The 18,905-nt window shown below is 45.1% G+C and overlaps 1 protein-coding gene across 1 annotated transcript in view; it reads right to left on the minus strand.

Moving 5' to 3' along the window:
* Positions 1 to 18,905, minus strand: part of Dock5 (dedicator of cytokinesis 5) — a 178,461-nt gene that overhangs the window by 33,072 nt on the left and 126,484 nt on the right. Inside the window, exons 26-33 of the mRNA XM_055609624.1 lie at positions 16,923 to 17,059; positions 14,287 to 14,382; positions 10,484 to 10,582; positions 8,649 to 8,743; positions 6,757 to 6,835; positions 5,079 to 5,179; positions 2,019 to 2,077; positions 1,319 to 1,473 (exon numbers count right to left, since the gene is read on the minus strand). Coding sequence (XP_055465599.1) covers positions 1,319 to 1,473; positions 2,019 to 2,077; positions 5,079 to 5,179; positions 6,757 to 6,835; positions 8,649 to 8,743; positions 10,484 to 10,582; positions 14,287 to 14,382; positions 16,923 to 17,059 — 821 coding nt within the window. The remainder of the gene's footprint in view (positions 1 to 1,318; positions 1,474 to 2,018; positions 2,078 to 5,078; positions 5,180 to 6,756; positions 6,836 to 8,648; positions 8,744 to 10,483; positions 10,583 to 14,286; positions 14,383 to 16,922; positions 17,060 to 18,905) is intronic.

Raw genomic sequence — 18,905 nt, forward strand, 5'->3', positions numbered from 1 at the left:
TAGCCAGTGGCCAGTCCTTCCAGAACGGGCTCAACTGCTTTCCAATTGCAAACTGTTTCCGAAGTAGATGGATCTCACCCATTCAAACAGTACACTACCACTTAGCAAAACATTCCTGAGCAGGTTAGTGTAAAAGTATCTGGCTTTACATTTGCAAACACACCTGAAAAGCTGCTTGATGTTACTGCTACGCATATAAAATGAATCGACGACCACTGTCTCCTTTGTCCATGACCCAGCATTTTGTTATGTAGTCCTCTCTGGCTACAAGCTCATGACAATTCTCCTGCCTCAGACTCCTCAGTGCTGGGACTACAGGTATACTTCACTATCCTGGGCTTCAATCTTTTTTTTTTTTCTTTGCTTGAGTCTTAGTGATGGGATTGCTTTGGCTTCGCATTACAGCTACAGAATCTTCTTTCAGTACTAGCAGCCTTGTAGACGTTGTGGATGTGAAAGCTGAGGCAACTTGGTTATTACTTTGGTCTGGCTGGGAATTAGCGAGGAGAAAAGTAGGTGTGTGAGGGTATAAAGAAGGAACACTCTCCCCAAAAGTAGGCGGTCAGTCAGATGTAAAAAGATGTACCCTTTGCCTGCTGTTGCTTCCTCTTCTGGGGAGTACATGTACCCTCCTGTTGCCTTCACTACTTGTTGTTGCCATGACTACCACCATCTTTGCTGTATAACAGGGCTCAGCTTCTTTGACCTTCCAACGTGGATTGAAGACCAGAGGCTCTTCAGGAATCCTCCAGGCCTTCAGCTCTAGATTGGGGCTGCTGAAGCTCCAGCACTGTGGGCTGAGCAGCTACGGGTTCTCAGCTTCTCCAGTGTGCAGACAGCCTGCACTACCTAGCTTGCATTGTGCAAACCAAGGTAATAAATCTATTTTGTGATCTGTACTCAGCGTATCCATTCCGTTCCTCTGAAGAACCCTCACTAATGCAGTATACGGTAAGTAAGTAAAGGGAGGTCTAGACAAAGCATGAGCAAACTAATGCTCTCAAAGGCAAGCAGGGATGGATGGGAGCTGGACCCACAGCACCCTTCCCTCAGCTGGTCACACATGACACCTTCAGTTTTGTGGAAAGATGTACCAAGGCCAACTCTTCAGCTTCTTGAGACAGTGCTGACTTAAGGAAGATATGGAGTGTAGAGATTTCTTCTAGCCTCTGGGCCAGAAGACCCACCCGAACGTCCAATTCGTTTACAAGTTTTAAAACGCGTTTTTCATCGAAGCTGCTGCCTCTCCATTTAGAGAGACGGCAATCAAAAGCTAGCTTTTACGGGGAAGGAAGCGCAGCACCTGCATTATTCTTACCATATGGAAGTTGCCATTTCCACTCAGGTTGAACTCACACTGCATCATATCAAAGAAAATGGGGATCGTGGCTTTACGGAGCTCCACTTCTGGGGTCAGAGTGACTTCTAGAATGGGACCCACCATGGATGGGATAAATTTGATTTTGTGAGGCCCTGGAATGAAAGTAAATGAGGAAGTAAGAAAATGGCGCCACTGTAAGCCCCACGCTAACGATCTTCCTCCAGAGGGCCCATAAGAAAAGAAAATGTTCATGTGGACACACCCTGTCAATCAAGTAATAACGGCAGAGTGCTGCCTTCTGATGGAGTCGGGATGGCGTGATGACAGGGGATGCACTATCAATGCCCTAGGTATGATGGCTATGGAGCAAGTCTACTTTACAGACAAATCTCAGGGTTATGAGAGTTAAAATAAGAATCCATCATGGGTGCGTGCTTTCAATGCAACCTGTGCTGGGAAATCTTCCCTTTAGAACAAAAATGAAAAGGAAAGAATTCATGGAGGAACCTGAGCCTGGTGGCACCCGCCTGTAATCCCAGCACTCGGGGAGGCAGAGGCAGGAGCATCTCTGTGAGTTCCAGGCCAGCCTGGGCTACAAGGGGAGTCCTGGACAGCCAGGGCTACATAGAGAAACCCTGTCTCAAAAAACCAAAAACATATCATGGAAGGGGCCAAATGTTCAAGGTCAGACACTCACCCAGGTTATACCACATGTCCCGGATCCTAAAGCCAATTTCCTTTCTCATGTCCCCGTACCTAGAAAGAAGATCGTGAGAGAAGGATTTGCAGTGGAACCGGGTTGCATGAAAATAGTTAATCCCTCGGCACCTCAGGGGCTGGCTCAAGCCTCCCAGACCGCAAGGTCTGCTCAAGTCCCTCACACAAACTGGCTTATAGCGATTTTGCACATAAGCTATGCATAGCTTCTGCTGCACTTCAAATAATCTTAGTTCGATGACTCAGAGTATCTAGTACAAAGTACTGGGGATGTGGTTTATTGAGAGACTATTTGCCTGCCACGTGCAAGCTCCTGAGTTTGATTCCCAGCACCACACAGAAGGGCCAGTGGATGAATGCCATGAAAGGATGTTTTCCAGACATGACAGGGTCAATGACACATGGCCCACTATGGCTGTGTGTGGGAGATCTAAGACTCAGCCAGCCCAAATGCCAGCATGGATGGGAGGACGGGGTCACCACCACGTGCCGCCCCTAGCAGAAGGGCTGGTGGCAACCGATGGCTGCTGGGAGTGAGAGAGTGTCGGTTTTCTTCAGGAATGACTACCATTTTCCAGTAGATGGACTTATACCCATCCACACACAAGGAAAATTAAGTGGGCTCAGGAGGGGTTTTAAAACCACAAGAAGATGGGAGGGAGAAGTGTATTATGGGGGGGTACATGGAAGGAATTGGTAGGGACAGAGTGGGGGTGGATTTGATTAAAACACATTATGTGTGGGTATGAAATTCTCCAGCTGTAAGCTTAAAAGGAGGAAGAAAATACCCAATGTAACATAAATGTTATGTAAATATGTTACATCAGATTCACTGGAAATAAAGACAAGACAAATGTCTGTACTCATTATGTAAGATGCCATTTCCTGTCAGTTGTTTTGGCCAGTTTGGGTGGTAGATGCAGAGTTGGCTGGTGTGGAAGCCCAAGTACACAATGACAGGAGTAATAGTCCCCATCCCCTGGGTCACAGGTAAGGCTGGGGCTCTGTAAGAGGTAGGGTCAGCACCCAGAGAAGCTTCAAAAGAGAACTGAGTCACATGGAGGACAATGGTCAAATGCTGAAAGAGAACCGAGAAGGTGCTGTCGACTGACCACTCAACAGAGAAAAGCGGGAGAGGCCCTGGTCTCCACAAAGCAAAGAGACAAACAGCCAAGAGAAGAGATAAATGAGGCCCGTGATAGATCAGGCACCATGACACCTGGTAACGAACAGGCTGTGCTGTACACTTAGGCCCCAGCTGAGGTCGGTCCTCACCAGAGTACTCCTCACAGATCTCATGGGGTCATCCGGACCATGCATTCTTGGTTGGGACAATATAACCCACAGAAAGTTTAAAAACTAGTTTTGTGGTTGTGGCCATGTATGCCTGTACTCCCAGGAGAGACTGAGGCAGGAGGATGGAGAGTTTGAGGCCAGCCTGGGCTACATAGTAAGGACCCTGTCCTGTGTAAGGGCCAATTCTAAAAGTGCAAGTGTTTCTGGGAAGCTAACACAGGTCACACCTGGTCCTATAATCTCTGCCCTACACTATTCCCCTCATGCTAGGGACCTCCAACATTATTTTTTTTTTTTTCAAATTCTTCACTGGAAATACCTTCAGAAGCCAGAATTTTTTGAGTCATATTTTAAAATTCCCTTACCATTCCATGTGAATAACAATAGTTAACTTAATTTCATTATTAATATCAGGTAACCCTAGGTGACTAGGTATCAGGTTTTAGCCTGATACCTACAACCAACAATGTCTATTTATTGGCATATGATAGGCTGATTTCTACTAAAAACAAGCATGAGGAAATATGACTATAACTATAATATGATATAGTCATAATCTCTAATTATAATATAATTTGTTTTACTTCTCAAATTTTATTCCTGCTCATATGCACATATATTTTTTACATGGGTTATATCCATAGTCTATTTTTCTTTGACAAAAAACCAGAATCAATACTTAACTAAAATTATTTTTTTTAAGAGAGCCTCATGTTACTCAAGGTGGCATAAAATTTTCTGTTACCAAGGTTAGCCTTGAACCCCCGATCCTTTTGTCTACCCTTTCTGAGTGCAGGGATTATAGGCTTGTACCACCACACCCAGCTCCCCACCATCCCTTGGCTCGCCTGTCTCTATCTCTTCCTCCCCTCTTCCGCCCTTTTCCCCCTTCCCCCTCTGTATGTGTTTCTAACTTGTAAGCAATTATCTTCATTTGTAGCTGCTTAACCCAAATCAAATCCCTCCTTCAAAGAGGTTCTATCGCTACTTAAGATGTTTTAAAGCATGAGATCAAAGGCTCCTTCTTGAAAAGGAAAGAATTTCTTATCATTTACACATTAGGGAAATCTACAAAACAGGCCATACATTGTATCTTTTAAAATAGTCTGTAAATCTTAATCCTTAGTTATCAACCTTGGTTTTTTGTGGGGTTTTTTTTGAGGGGGGAAAGAACCACAGGTTGAGGAATGTTAACTAATTTGTCTAGTCTCCCACATTCACAGCAAATGGAAACAGGGCTAAAATGTCGAAGTCTTCAATAAATTCAGGCTGCTTCCCAATGACAGCCTTTGAGCTCACAGGCTTTCAACAAACTCTGAAACAGACCCAAGGGAAAGCAGTGACACATGTCACCAAACTTCTTGTCACTCCTGAATATAATTCCATGTTGAAATCTAAGCCATGAATCCAGAGGACAGTTTTAGATTATACCTAAGTTTCCCCATTTCTTTTGCAAAAAGTAAGAAGGCACTATGCCTGCAATTTTGGCCAACTGACAGCAGGTGGCAGAAGATCCCGGGTAAGGGCACAGACTCCCACAAATGCATGAGGTGACTGAGGAGAGGCTGGAGCTACCTTAAGAAAAACAACATGGCCCCGGAGGAATCTTGCTTCTATTGAGGGATAATACACTAAACCAACAACATGAGCAAGTCCCTGTCATTTCTATGACAACATAAATACTGTTGAACACAAACAGACGGAGCCCCTTCAGTGATCACCCAAGACTTTCGAGGACACTTACTTTTTCACAATCTTGTAGCGCTTGGCCTCTGAGAAAGTTTCAAGCTGGAGAGACTCATGGGTGAGAAAAGCTACGGCCAAATGGAAGTAATTGTTCCACAGCTTCCCAGGGAGCATCAAACGGGCACAGCAAAAACAGAAAATCACACTAGTGAGGATCCAGAGAAGACACCCGCAACGTGGGAGAGTCGCGCTGTAAAAACCCCAACTAAAACCCACAGGACTCCTTGTTCCTTCTGGGGTTCCAATTATTCACTGCTGAAAGTTTTGAGACTTAATATTAAGCTTTGGAAAAACAATCCAAACTTTATTATTTTCTTTTCTTTCCCCTGGGGGCACAGGAGACGTACTGCCAAGAAATGTACCTATTTATAGCAGGTGGCTTGGCAGTATGTATCAAGAGCCCTCCAGTTCCTCCAAACCTTGAACTTGTAAATGCTTTCCTGAGTCCCTCCCACCCCCTTTGGCTAGTTAAAGTTTCAACCGAAGAAGGCCCTCACAGCTATTTAATGTAACAACAACAACAAAATAGAAACAACCTGAACGTTTTTAAGAAGGATTTATTTCTGACATCAGAGGCCAGCAGCGTAATGAACGACATTCGGCTACTAAAAATATGAAAAATGTTGGACATCACTGGAAAGAAGTCATAGGTTGTGGAAAAAGTAATGGAAGTAGACAAATGGGTCAGTAAAGAGTTACAGGGCTCGTTTCTGCTTTGGTTTGTCTGTGTACATGTATACGATATATCAGTTCATATATAAGCTTACGTAGCCTCCTCCAGTTATGACTTCCTCGCTTAAAGGTTTGAGATAAAAACAAAAAGCTCACAACTAGAAGAGCACATCAATCAAGAAAATGCTCCCTGAACTTAAATCCCCTCAAGAGCAGGGACCTGGTGTACCCTCACCAGGAACTGCTGGGTGCCACATAAATATCTTTTTATTTGTCCCATGAAGACGAAGCTACCGGTTACCTGGCTTTGTTTTGTTCTATTTTATTTTTGAACACAGGGTCTTATTATAGCCCTGGCTGACCTAGAACTCACTACGCTGACAGGCTTGCCCTGGACTCAGAGACCCACCTGCTTCTGCCTCTGCCTCCTGGGAGCTGGAGTTAAAGGTGTGCCCCACCACCTGGCTTGCAGATACTCACATAGCAGTGACAGTATGCTTACAAAACTACTTACACGTGCGCCCCTGTCTGTGTGGACAGAATCAACACAAAACCTTAACCAGGAAGGCAAGGACAGGAGAGGCTCCCTTAGCCGCAGCCTGGCTTCCTGAATTCTCAGGACCTGTGGTCTACTGTGGTCTGAAACCATCCTAGCCCACATTAACGTTCACTATTCTGTTGTAATTGTTCTACTGACTCTAGTTCACAGCACTTCATTATTCTGCTGTAATTGTTGTTTTACTGTTCACTGTCGCTGCTGTGCCAAAATGCACACGTTAAACATCACCATGGGTCCATCACCCATAGAGACACAGTACGAAGGCTCAGCACTGGCTGGAGACGCAGGCTTGCCACTGGTGCTCGTTGACTGAACCTCTGAGGGTCAGGCGTCTGTATTTTCACTTAGCTATACTTTCTATGACAGCATTTGCCCACATTTCCTTTTTCACAGCTGACGCAGCCTCCTTGCTACAAAGCATTCTTCCAGATGGGAGGGTGCTTACCTGAAGTTCAAAGCTTGCCTGGTCCATGAAACTCTTCGTGAGAACTTCAGCAAACTGGTTGATGGCACGGAGGAAAACTCTGGGGAGGAGAGAGCACATGAAGAAGGCAACCCTGTGTCCTGGAGATGATTCCCCACCTAGTCTGGACATGAAGCCGAGTGCTCCTGGGCTTGGCTGGGAAAGTCAGTATAGCGTAATGGTGTCTACAGAGCACAGTGTACAGGAGGAGACGGAGAAACTGTTTCTCTCAAGGTCTGTAAGAGCTTGAGGGCTATAGCACAAGTTAACCGAGGATGAAACAGAGACCGCACGTCCGGGCTCTTGAGCCCCAGAGCAGGTGGCTTGCACACTGCCCCGACACTTACCTTCACAGGTCAGTGTTCTCATGAAATTTTTCTTAAAGCTGCTGTGTAACTGGGAATCGACTTTCCGACTATCGGGACCATAGAAAGTTGACAGCGCTCATACTGATTTGGCTTAGGTGGCTCACTAGCACCATTCTAAAGCTATAACACCCTGCAATGCAGTATTATATACAGCCAGTTCATTTCCTGTCTATTTGACAAGCGTCCGTTGCTAGGTAACAATTCTAAGGTACGGAAATAGGTGCCATGCTCAAAACCTAAGCCCTGGTCTTAAGGATAGCACAGCCCAACAGTGGGTCCACTGCACTTAGACTTCTGCTTGCGTTCTATGTTAGGGTTTCCCAGAGACATAGGAAATCAGAAGGGAGAAAGAAAACAAACAAACAAACAAACAATAGCCATTTCAGGAAGGCTGTGTATTGGTACTGGAATGCAGTCCAGGATGGGAGTCCTGTGAGGAGAATTTTGAGTGCTTGTGTGAACACTCCAAGAAAATAGGACAAGAGTATTTCGACCTCAGTTTCTTCAAAACACAGAATCGTTCTTGGAATGTGCTTTTGTGCCCCCCCCCCCCCCCCGGGGTGTACTGGATGAGAGGGAGCTTGCTTTCGATTACTCATTACTGCTTGCTATTGTTATTCGACTAAATGTTTAACCTATCCTTTCTATGCTTTGCTTCTATGGAAAAACATGTTTTTGCCACATGCAGCTTGTCCTAGTTATTATAGGCAGCCTGAACTCATAAAATCTTTACTCATGTGATTTTTTTTTTTTTCTGAGACAAGGTTTCTCTGTGTAGCCTTAGCTGTCCCGGACTCTGTAGAACAGGCTGGCCTCAAACTCAACAGAGATCCACCAGCCTCTGCTTCCCTGAGCACTGCGATTACAGGTATGCACCATGGAGCCAGGCTATGGGACCTTTCTTAACCCTCAGAGTATGAAGTGTCTGAGGCTCTGAATGAAGCTGGCTATGAGTGAGACTTTAGTCATTAACAGGTAGGTCCCATTCTCTCAAGCTGTACTACTCTAGAGTGGTGACAGCTGGGGACAGAGTTTCCACTGGAGGTGATGTTTCAGAAGGACCCTGTGCCTGGAAGAATGCCTGACTTCCAGAGACGATGGAGAAGGCATGGCGGGCAGAGGAAGCAGTGTGAGAGAGAGAGGACACCAGGAACCAGAAGTCTGATGGGTGCACGGGACACATGCATAGGGAGGATGTGGCTGGAAAGGCAGGCAGGGCTTTGAAGATCAGCATGAGGGGTTCACAGGGAGCCACAGAGAGGACATGCAGGACTGATGGCCAGTGGGGATTAATGTGAGGATGGTGAGGAAACTAACCTATGCAAGCAGAGACAGCAAATGGGAAGGAATTAACAGTCCAGTAACAGGGAGTTTCCAAGTGCACACACTGGGGTCAGGAGTGGCGGAAGAACCTCTTTACAAGTGATTTACCGGCACGTCATGTATGCACAGCAGATGAGGGCATTCGAGGTCAAGCGCCCCCAGAATGGCCATGGGCTGTCTCACCTGCTCTGTGTCATATGCATGACCATCCAATCTTTGGCATACACATTCTTTCCAATTAGATCCTTAAACATAATGAAGGTTTCCATGAGGAAGTCCTGTGGAGAACAACAGAGGAATGATTTGGAAACGAGCTCCCTCACAGCCTTTCTTTCAGCAAGCGGACAGAAGGACACCAATGTTGGGATAACACATTGACAGTCCCATAGTTGTGCCCTTTCCCATAAAGTTATTACAAACAATGCATTCTTATATATAACTGTCGTGTAATTTGACCTAGCTTGTGTTTTGGTATCATGAGACATGATGTAATCTAAACTTGGCCTCCTGTGTCTGTTTCCCAAGTGTTGTGATTATTGGGGAGCAACAGCATCCATGGCCTATGAGTTATGTTTCACAGCATGATTCTCTAATAAAAAACAGAGACACAATATTATTTTACAGATGGTTCCATAAGGCTGAGAAAAACTAAATGGCCACAGAAAATAGGAAACAAGACTAAGGGACATAGATTCCATGTTTATAACCCTATCTCTTTAGTCCTCTGCTGTGTACTGTCTGAATATATCTCTTGAACTTCAAATGTGGTTAACAATCATTTTAATCAAAGCCTTTTGATTTCATGTGTATGGAGGTTTTGTCTGCGTGCATATCTGTACACTACATGTATGCCTGGTATCCATGGAGGTCAAAAGCTGGTGTGAGATCCCCTACAACTAGAGTTAGAGATGGTTGTGTGCTGTCATGTCGATGCTGGGAATCAAACCTGGGTCCTCTGCAAGGCCAATCAATATCCTCTCTTCAACCCCAAGTCATCAACTTGTTTTACAGATCTTAGTTCACATCTTCCTGACTAGTTAGAACAGAAGAAGAAAAGTGAAGAAAAGTGTCACAGAAGCAGGACAGGCTGTATCACAGTAGCTTGTGAGAACTCCAATAAGTAATAACACAAGCACACAGAACACAGAGTGGTAAAAATGGCTGGTCTCATCCCAAGGAGGATGTGGGCAAAAAGTAACTCAGAAATAGAATCGTCAGGCTAAAAAAACCAAAACTTAAAAGGTTTTGAAACCATTTTCGCTACTTAGTTAAATTTAGACTTTTTTCCACTGGGATTGCTGGAAAGAATATCTAGTGTTTACTTCTCAAACTCTGTGTATACAGTCCCATGAAGAAAAGGACACTGTAGTACTAGAAAAGACAGAATGGCCCCCTCAATCCATCCATCTATCAACTATCTACCTATCTCTCTCTATATATAATATATACATATATTGTGTGTATATATATATATATATATATATATATATATACACACATACATACATACATACATGATATATGTATATCATTAATTTTCAGACAGAGTCTTATGTAACCTAGACTGATGTTCAACCGTGCATGGTGCAAGGAACCAATACCACCTTAAGAGAGATATAAACTTTTCAGGGAAAAAAAAGATGTCTAAGTGCTTCAGAAGAGCCCACACTAAGTCCACACGCGACAATCATTTGGTGTGGGTGTTGAACTCTTATTTAAATTCTATCAGGCTGAAGTAGTCATCAGCTCTCCTTTTTGTGCCCTTACAGCCATTCTCACTGCGGTGGTTGGACAGGGAGCCTGAGTTCATGATGCTCAGCTTCAATTACTGGTTATTAAATGCAAGAAATCTTCAGATGGATCTTGCAGTACTCAGGAGATGAGGCAGGAGGATCATGAGTTTGAGGTCGTGCTGGGCTACTAGACAAGAACTGTCTCCACTCTCTCTCTCTCTCTCTCTCTCTCTCTCTCTCTCTCTCTCTCTCAGGTGCTGCCAAGACCTTGAGCAGGCAACTTACAATGATGTCCTGTCTGGTTTTGAAGGTGCTGATGTAGTGGCTGTAGTGGCCATCCTCCATCTGTCGTAAGATGGCGATCATGCAAGCCACAAAGCTGCCCTGCAAGGGAAGAAAGCACAGTCAAGGTTCCTTAGAGTAACTGATGAAGACAGACTTTGGGCATCGTGGATTTTGAGCTTTCTTAGCCACTGAGCTCTAGATACCAAGACACTTGGAACTGGAAACATTACTTCCAAAGGTCCAAAGGCATGTGCTTTGCTGCTTCAAGCACCTTCTAGTGTGAGGCAGGAAAACCTAGAACCTTGGGCATCCCACAAACAGCTGTGACTTTTGGAATCCTCTAGGTCTACAGCCCTGGTTCTCAGCCTTCTGAACGCTGCAACCCCTCAATACAGTTCCTCATGCTGTGGTGACCTCTCTAGCCATAAAATTACTCTCACTGCTACTTCGTAACTGTTATTATGAATATACTACTGTTATGAATCACAATGTAAATATCTGATATGCAGATGGTCTTAGGAGACCCCTGTGAAAGAGCTGTTGGACCCCAAAGGGGCCACAGGTTGAGAAATGCTAGTCTAGGTGTGTTAAGGATCTCAACCAGGTGACTACTTCATGGCTTCTGAGTTCCCAGTTGGGGCAGAGCTGAAGAGAAACTCTTAGGACAGTGTCTGGTGTACACAGATGAGTCGAATCTAAAGGCTGGAAGGTGGGAGAAGAACAGAAGGAAAACAGAAGGTGCCAGCCAAACATCTGTCAGGGACCATCTGAAGTGCCTGGGGTAGATTTAGATTTCTGAAGCATTTTGGATGTGGGGTTTAGGGGCTGGAGATGCTCAATCAGTAAAATCCATGCAAATAGTCCAAAATACCCCGAAACTCCAAATTCTGAAATTCCTTGGTCCCAAGTATTTCTGATAAGGGATACTTAACCTGCAGCAATGCTGAGGAGGAAGGAGTAGGAGGAGAATGGGAACCCCTGCATGCCATTTCTCTGACTCCTGAACCCTTTGGACAGTTACATCCAGTCTGTGAACCGCATGGAACTCCAAGAAAGGGATGGACAGCTCCGCGATGCCTGTAATGTCTACTTGTGAGGCCCGAGTTACTTGTTCAGGGTGTTCTTCCCTCAGCTACACAAACCTCGGTCACAGACCTCGTCTTCTAGCCACAGTACAAATGGACTACCTTTGCACTCATGTGATTACCAAGGCCACACAACTGTAAATGACTTTCCCACAGAGACGATAAAATATAGCCCCGCTTCGGAGGGAAGGAGACGCCACTCTACATGTCCCCCTGAATGTCTGTCTTAGACTCTTTACATCAACTGCTTATTTTTCCTCCCCGTAAAGCAGTGTAAACTGTATTAAGCTTTGGACATATTTTACAAATTATCCTACACTCTGCATTTATACAATAGTCAACTGCTATTTGTGTCTCTGGGCTCTTGCCTACTCTGGATTTTGAATTTGATCTCACTTTTGTTTAATTTGCAATACTTCTGGTCTGAATTAAACATTTCTTCCATACGGTTTTGGTCATTTTATTTCCCTTTTTATTTGTATTCTAGAGAAAAGGTTGCTGGTACCCAGGCTCATCTCCAACTCCCTATGTAACAGAGGATGATCTTAATCTCAGATCTTCCTGTCATCACCTCCCTAGTGCTGGGTGACAGGCATGGATAGCCATGTTGGTTGATTCAGTGCTGGGGATCAAACCCAGAACCGTGTGCCCACCAAGCCCACCTTCTCTCAACTGAGCTATGCTCCATCCTGTCTGTTCGTATTCTTTGTGAATTTAATTAAACATTATGTTATTACTGGCTTACAATAGTCTTTGTACAGTAAGTCTATCAGTGACTTTACATGTGGTGTGTGACCTTGACTTTACATACCTATTTTCAAATATAGGGGCCACATTTTTATCAGGAAAAAAAAAATCTAGTTTTTTTCCCCTCCTTTTTTAATATTTAGAAACTCAAGGATCCATTTCTTATAGGATCAGGTACATATCCATTTGTTTTCTTTAGGCTGCTCTGGCATTTAATTTTTCATATAGAAATCTTCATTTCATTTGACATTTACCGTGTAGGTATAGAACCAAATGAAAGACAAATAATTTTCTCCAAACAATTTATTTGCTTTTCAATTTATATTAATTCAAAAAGCTTCAGTGCCTTGACAGAAAGGTAAGGGGCTTATCATATAGTCAAAGTCCTACCTGTAAACTCCCTTGGTTTCATCTTGCACACACATACATACACACACACAAATACATATGTATACACACAGACACACACAATAAACACATACACGTATATAGACATGCACACATACTCGATTGTAGAAGTGTAACATGATTTTAATCATTCATTTACAATGTGACAAGTCATTACTTACACTTGACTGCTCATTCATCTGTACCTCATGTATTTTCCCCTCTCACGTTTGTGTGACTCAAGTGCATGAGAATTTTCCTTTAAATCTGTAAACGGTCGTTACCATGATGGAATGTCCATTGAACATGCTTATTTTTACACCGCCTAGTTAGTAAAGGGCAGGCCTATTAGCTTTTCAGCATACTTTCCCAAGTTTCAAAGAAATGCTCATCATTTCAGCTAAAAATGACTAGTATATAAAACCTGCCAGATGCCATTCTGGACACTGAGATGAACCCACAAACACACAATACTGCCTAGACCTTGGCCTGTTTGTTTCAAGTGTTCTCCAAAAACCCTTTTGCTTGGGGCACGCTGTCTGTGCCCCCAACTCTGTGCCGGGGGACAGAAAAACAACAAACAGCTATGGCTGTTAAAAAACCTTGTATCCTTGGGCTGGTGAGATGGCTCAGTAGGTAAAGGCACTTGCTGCCAAGACTGACAGCCTCAGATTGATCCTTGGGACTCACACAATGGGAGGAAAGAAATGACTCCTAAAGGTTGTTCTCTGATCTCCATACGTGCATCATGCATGGCACACGTGTGCCTTCTTCCACATACACATACACAAAATAAATAAGTGAAATTTAAAAAATAAACCCTGGGCCCCTGAGAACAGCTGGAAAACAAAGTCCTTCCAACAGGGATTACTCCTGTTTACCACATGATATAGAAATGGCTGCAAAGGGAACATGAAGCCAGAAGCTCAGCCACAGGAAGCTCAGACATGGAGAGGAAGCTCATTTTCTCGGAGAGCTCCAAGTTGACTGTCTCAACTTCACCAGCTAATTGCTGCTGGATGCTTGTGAGCCTCCTACTTCACGTAACCTTTGCTCGCTCTCTCAACTGGACCACTCCAGTCACCTCTGCTGGATGCTGTAACCTCTCGATGTGATGGTCTCTTGCTAGTTGTCTGATGCTGATTCTCACTCTCTATTTCTTGCTATTTATTCTTAATAAGGCAAACATTCAAGATCAAAAGTATGGCTATCTTAGGTCAGTCTTCGGACCGTATAGAACAGTCCTCTAATTAAGATCTATCCTCAGCTTTTGGTGCAATCATGACACCATTTAGTTTTCCATCATTATTCTGGTCTCAGTTTTGCCCTTTATTGACAACTAGGTATGATGGACAGGGCACTGGCCTTTCTAAAACTCACACTGATCACTATTTACTATTTATGGCATCTGCCTTTTTCCATCAACTAAAGGGGCCTCATGAACCAAGAAGCTCATACAGAAGCTGAGATACGCTTATCTGTTATAACTGTGATACAGGGGGCCTACACGGGTTCAGTGTGGAACCACCGGCAGAACAGGGTGAGACCACGCTCCCTCAGCGTGGGCTACCAGGAGAGACTCACGATGTGAGGAGACTGTCGGCTCATCCCAATCACGGTCCGGTTGATCCTTCTCAGCAGCCTCTCCATGATCAGCTGAATATGTGCTGATGTGGGGCCCTGCAGGAGAAGCACGGCTGTGACATCCCCAGCTAATGATGCTGAGCTGAGCAGATGCCCAGTACCCAGGACAGCCAGGCACAAGCACAGGAAGTGACAAAAAAGCACAAAGTTCTCACTGATTTTTTATAAGGGCAATACACACACACACACACACACACACACACACACACACACACACCAGAAAAAAAGACCACCCAAAAAAAAAAAAAATCAATCATTAAATTTATTGCTGAGCAGTAAATGTTTATGACTCCTTCTCAGGACAAATGTTAAAGCCCTAGAGGACCTCTGGAACGTAATTAAAGTTACAAGGGTGGGGCCCTGATCTGACGGGATTAGTGCCCTTGTTAGAAGAGACACCAAGGGGAATGTGTGCGTTTGCTCTTATGCTCTCTGTCTTTTGCTTACGAATTCATGGAGTAGAGACCACGAGAGCACACAGGGAGAGGACGGCCATCCACAAGCCTTAAAGAGTGTCCTCACCAGAGCCCAACCATGCTGACACCCTAACCTCAGACTTCCAGCTTCTAGGACTTCCAGGAAGTAAACTGCTGTTGTTTACGCCCTCCTACTCTGTGGTGTGGTACGGGGAATCATTGCTCTAGGACTCAATGTTCTAGCAGACACATGTGACTCTGAGCCATTGTTCCACTTCACGGACCTTCAGTTCTCTTCACTGTGAAAGCAGGAGGGTAACAGTGCTCCTACTGGACTCAACGGGGTGATCACCACACAGCATTAAACACATCTGCACACTCTGATTCCTTCCCTTCCCGTAGTTGATGTTACACTCGGCTTCAGGGTATCCATTTCTCCTTTGCCAGTGATATCAATGGCAGGCAGCTTCCTGGTTAGGGTTAAGAGGCTATAGGCTACTTGGCCCTCTCAGTGCTGGGACCCTGCCTGGCTTGAACCTGTACAGGCCTTGTATGTGTTGCCACAGGAACTTTTAAAAGAAAAAGGCTACGTATATGACATGCCTGGTCCCATCTTTTATTCGCTACCAAGTGCTTGGTTAGGAACCAAATTCCAAATCTCAGTCAGCACTACTGGAAAATGTTTTCAACGTTTCTGTAAGGATAAAAAGGGGAAGGATGATCTATCACCAATAAATATCAAATGAACTGTACAAAGAGTGCATGAATGACTGGGCTTATGGAAAGACAAGTTTCGGGCTTAATCAGGGAAAACTATGGCACGTTCACATGCTTCCGGGGCCAAGGCTGGCATGGAAGAAACACAGAAGCACCGAAAGGCATGGCAAGCTGGGGATTAGGTGGGCTGCTGAGCCCATGGCTGACCTAGTCCAGTAAAAGGTGGGGGTGAGACCTGTGGCCTTTGGCAGAGTAGACTCTAACGATACTGCTGAGAAGCACAGGCCAAAAAGCACCAGTGGTTTCCTGGCCTGTGGGAACCGTCAATGGACACAGAGTGTAGTTTGGGAAGAGGTTCTTTTTCTCCTGTACCACCAGTGTTCAAAAGGACATGCTCTGTGACAGTTCCCAGAATCTCCAGAGGGTCCTGCACACAAGACACAGGAAATCCAGGCAGCCTCAGCTCTGCTTTCCAAGAGGCGGGGCTGGGGGGCTAGCTCACAGAGAATACCAAAAATAAAAGCATTTCTAATGGGCTCCAGAGATGGTAACAATGTCAGAGAAGATAAAACCGCAACGCGGAAGCTCAAGAGGTCTCGGCGGGAAGATCACCTCAGTGGGTCTCAGCAGAAACTAGTTCTTTTCTTTCTTTAAGTTTTGGGTGGGCACACACAAGTGTGAGCATACATGTTTACCTGTTCGTGTGTGTGTGTGTGTGTATGTGTGTGTGTGTGTGTGGACGCCAGTGCCTTGCATTTTCTAGCTACTTTATTCGCTAGGTTAGGGTTTCCCATTGAATCTACAGATCCGATCACTATTTTGGGTAGACTGGTTGGCTAGTGAGTCCTGGGAGTATGCCCATCTCTGGATAACAGTGCTTGGGTTACATGTATGTATGTGCAACCATGCCCAGATTTTACATGTGTGCTAGGGAATCTAAATTCAGGTCGCCATGCTTGCACGGCAAGCTCTTTACCCACTGAGACATCTTCCCAGCCTGTGAACTTAGAGATTTATTTGCTTGTCTGGTTAGTTTTTGAAACGAGTGAGGTCTTTACCAAATATCCCTGGCTGGGCTGGAACTCACTAGGTAGATCAGTCCGACCTCAGCCTCAGAGATCTGCCTACCTTTGCCTCTTGAGTGCTGAGGTTAAAGTGTGCATTGCCACAGCTGACCAACTTGGAGTCTGTAAGAGCACTGCCAGTGACCTCAGTGCTAAGCCAATTAGGAAAATAGATCCCCTGAGGCACCCAAATGCAAAGTCTCTTTGCTTGTAGCTCAACCTAATGTGAGGCACATCGTGTTTAGTGAAAACAGACACAGCTTGCTCTATCACCTCAGTGCTCCTACACTGCCTGAGCTGGGGAAGGCCACAGAGTTTCCGCTGGGTGCAAAGGGACCAGCATAGATAGTCCCAGGCCATCGAGGATGACTGGACTCACCACATCCTTCCTGTCCAGCGCCTCTAGTATGTTGCTTAGAAGCTGTGAGCTCGCCTCATGGTCGGGTTTGCTCGAGTGGTCGTCCAGCTGGCCACTAAGCTGGTCTGTCAGGAGCGGCAGCAGCACCTCCCTGCACTCTAAGGAAGAACAGAAAATGGCTCACATGGCAGCTAACACACAACGTCCTCCGGACCCCTCAGCTCCCTCTGCAATTCTACTGCAGCCATCCCCATCTCCAGAGCAAACAGACTTACGCACGAAGCTCCAACCTTGTCCCTGGAGTTCATATATTAAAAAACTCCTACCACAGGCATGTGAGATGTGAGCATTGGCCACATTCTTACTTTTTTCAATGCTGGGGATTGATAGAAGGCCTCTCTCTCTATGGCTGGGATACAGACGTTTATACATATATACACACACGTATGTATGTATATATGTATGTATGTATTATGTGTGTGTGTGTGTACACGCTGCTTGGGTTCATGTTTACCAAATTTAAGCAGTGGGCCATGAAGGCTAGAAGAAACATCAGATCTCCTGGAGCTGGAGTTACAGATGGTTGTGAGCTGCCACGAGGGGCTGGGAACCGAACCTGGGTCCTCCACAAAAGCGGTAAGTGCTCTTGACTACTCAGCCATCTTTCCAGCCTACCCACTCCCTATTTTTGTCTTCTGGCTTTGTTGGTGCTAGGCATTCAAACCATGGCTTTATACATGACAGGCTCTACACCACCAACTCCTCAACAGTTTTGTCTGTTCTGTTGGTTTGGTTTTTCAAGACAGGGTTTCTCTGTGTAGCCTCGGCTGTCCTGGATTTGCTTTGAAGATCAGGCTGGCCTCAAACTCAGAGATCTGCCTGCCTCTGCTTCCCCCGAGTGCTGGGATTACAGGTGTATGTCATCACACCCAGCTTGTTTGTTTGTTTTTAAATGTTCCCATGATCACTACGTTACAGGAAATAGATAAAAAAACAGAGATAAACAACTGTATTCTCAGAAATGTTTCCACCTGTCAGAGTAAATGAATTCTCAAAGTCCTGTGAACGGCGAGCTTCCCTTGTCTGTTACTAGTATGTTCAGCTCCCATCTTTGTGGATGTGTGGTTTACGGTGACACCTGCTACATTCTGCTCCTGCCATCACCACAATGGTCCTTTATTAGGGTGATTCCAGGTTCTCTGGACATTACAAAAGTGACTGTAACCAGGAATTTTACTTCCTCCAACTCATATTATCTAACTGGAGACTGGCAAGATGGCTCCTGAATTTGATTCCCTGAACACGCGTAGTCGAAGGAGAGAACTGATTACAAGTTCATCTGACCTCTATATGTGTGGTAGTGTGCGTCTGCACACATACATACACACATACATACACACTCACCGTACACACACACAAGTAAAACGTAAAAGAACAAAATAAGATAAAAGGAAAAGAAATGTTTAGCTGGGTGTGGTAGTATGTGCTCACAATCCTAGCATTCAAGAGATCGACAGGAAGCGCGCTAGGGTTTGAGGTCAGCCGGGACTGCAAAGAGACACCTGTTTTAGCAAAAAGGAAAGAAACAATAGTAACTATCGGAGATACTAAACCTGGCTGGGAAGATGGCTCAGCAGTTAAAGAGTACATGCTGCTGTTCCCGAGGACCTGAGTTTGGTTCCCAGCACCCGCATCATGTGGCTCACACTGACCTGTCACTCCAGCTCTAGGGGATCAGACAGCTCTTCTGGCTGTCTTGGGCACTTGTGTACACACACACACACACACACACACACACACGGGGGTGGGGGTGGGAAGGAGATTAAACTGACTTCAGCCTCTTAAACTGCTTTCCCAGGAAATCCTTAAGAACCACAAAACTAGCTGGGCCGTGATGGCACACACCTTTAATTCCAGCACTCTGGAGGCAGGGGTAGCTGGATCTCTGAGTTTGAGGCCATCCCAATCTATAGAACAGTTTCAGGACAGCCAGGGCAAACAGAG

The sequence above is a fragment of the Psammomys obesus genome, unplaced genomic scaffold (assembly GCF_907164565.1).
Source record: "Psammomys obesus unplaced genomic scaffold, mPsaObe1.curated_primary_1811, whole genome shotgun sequence".
NCBI lineage: Eukaryota > Metazoa > Chordata > Mammalia > Rodentia > Muridae > Psammomys > Psammomys obesus.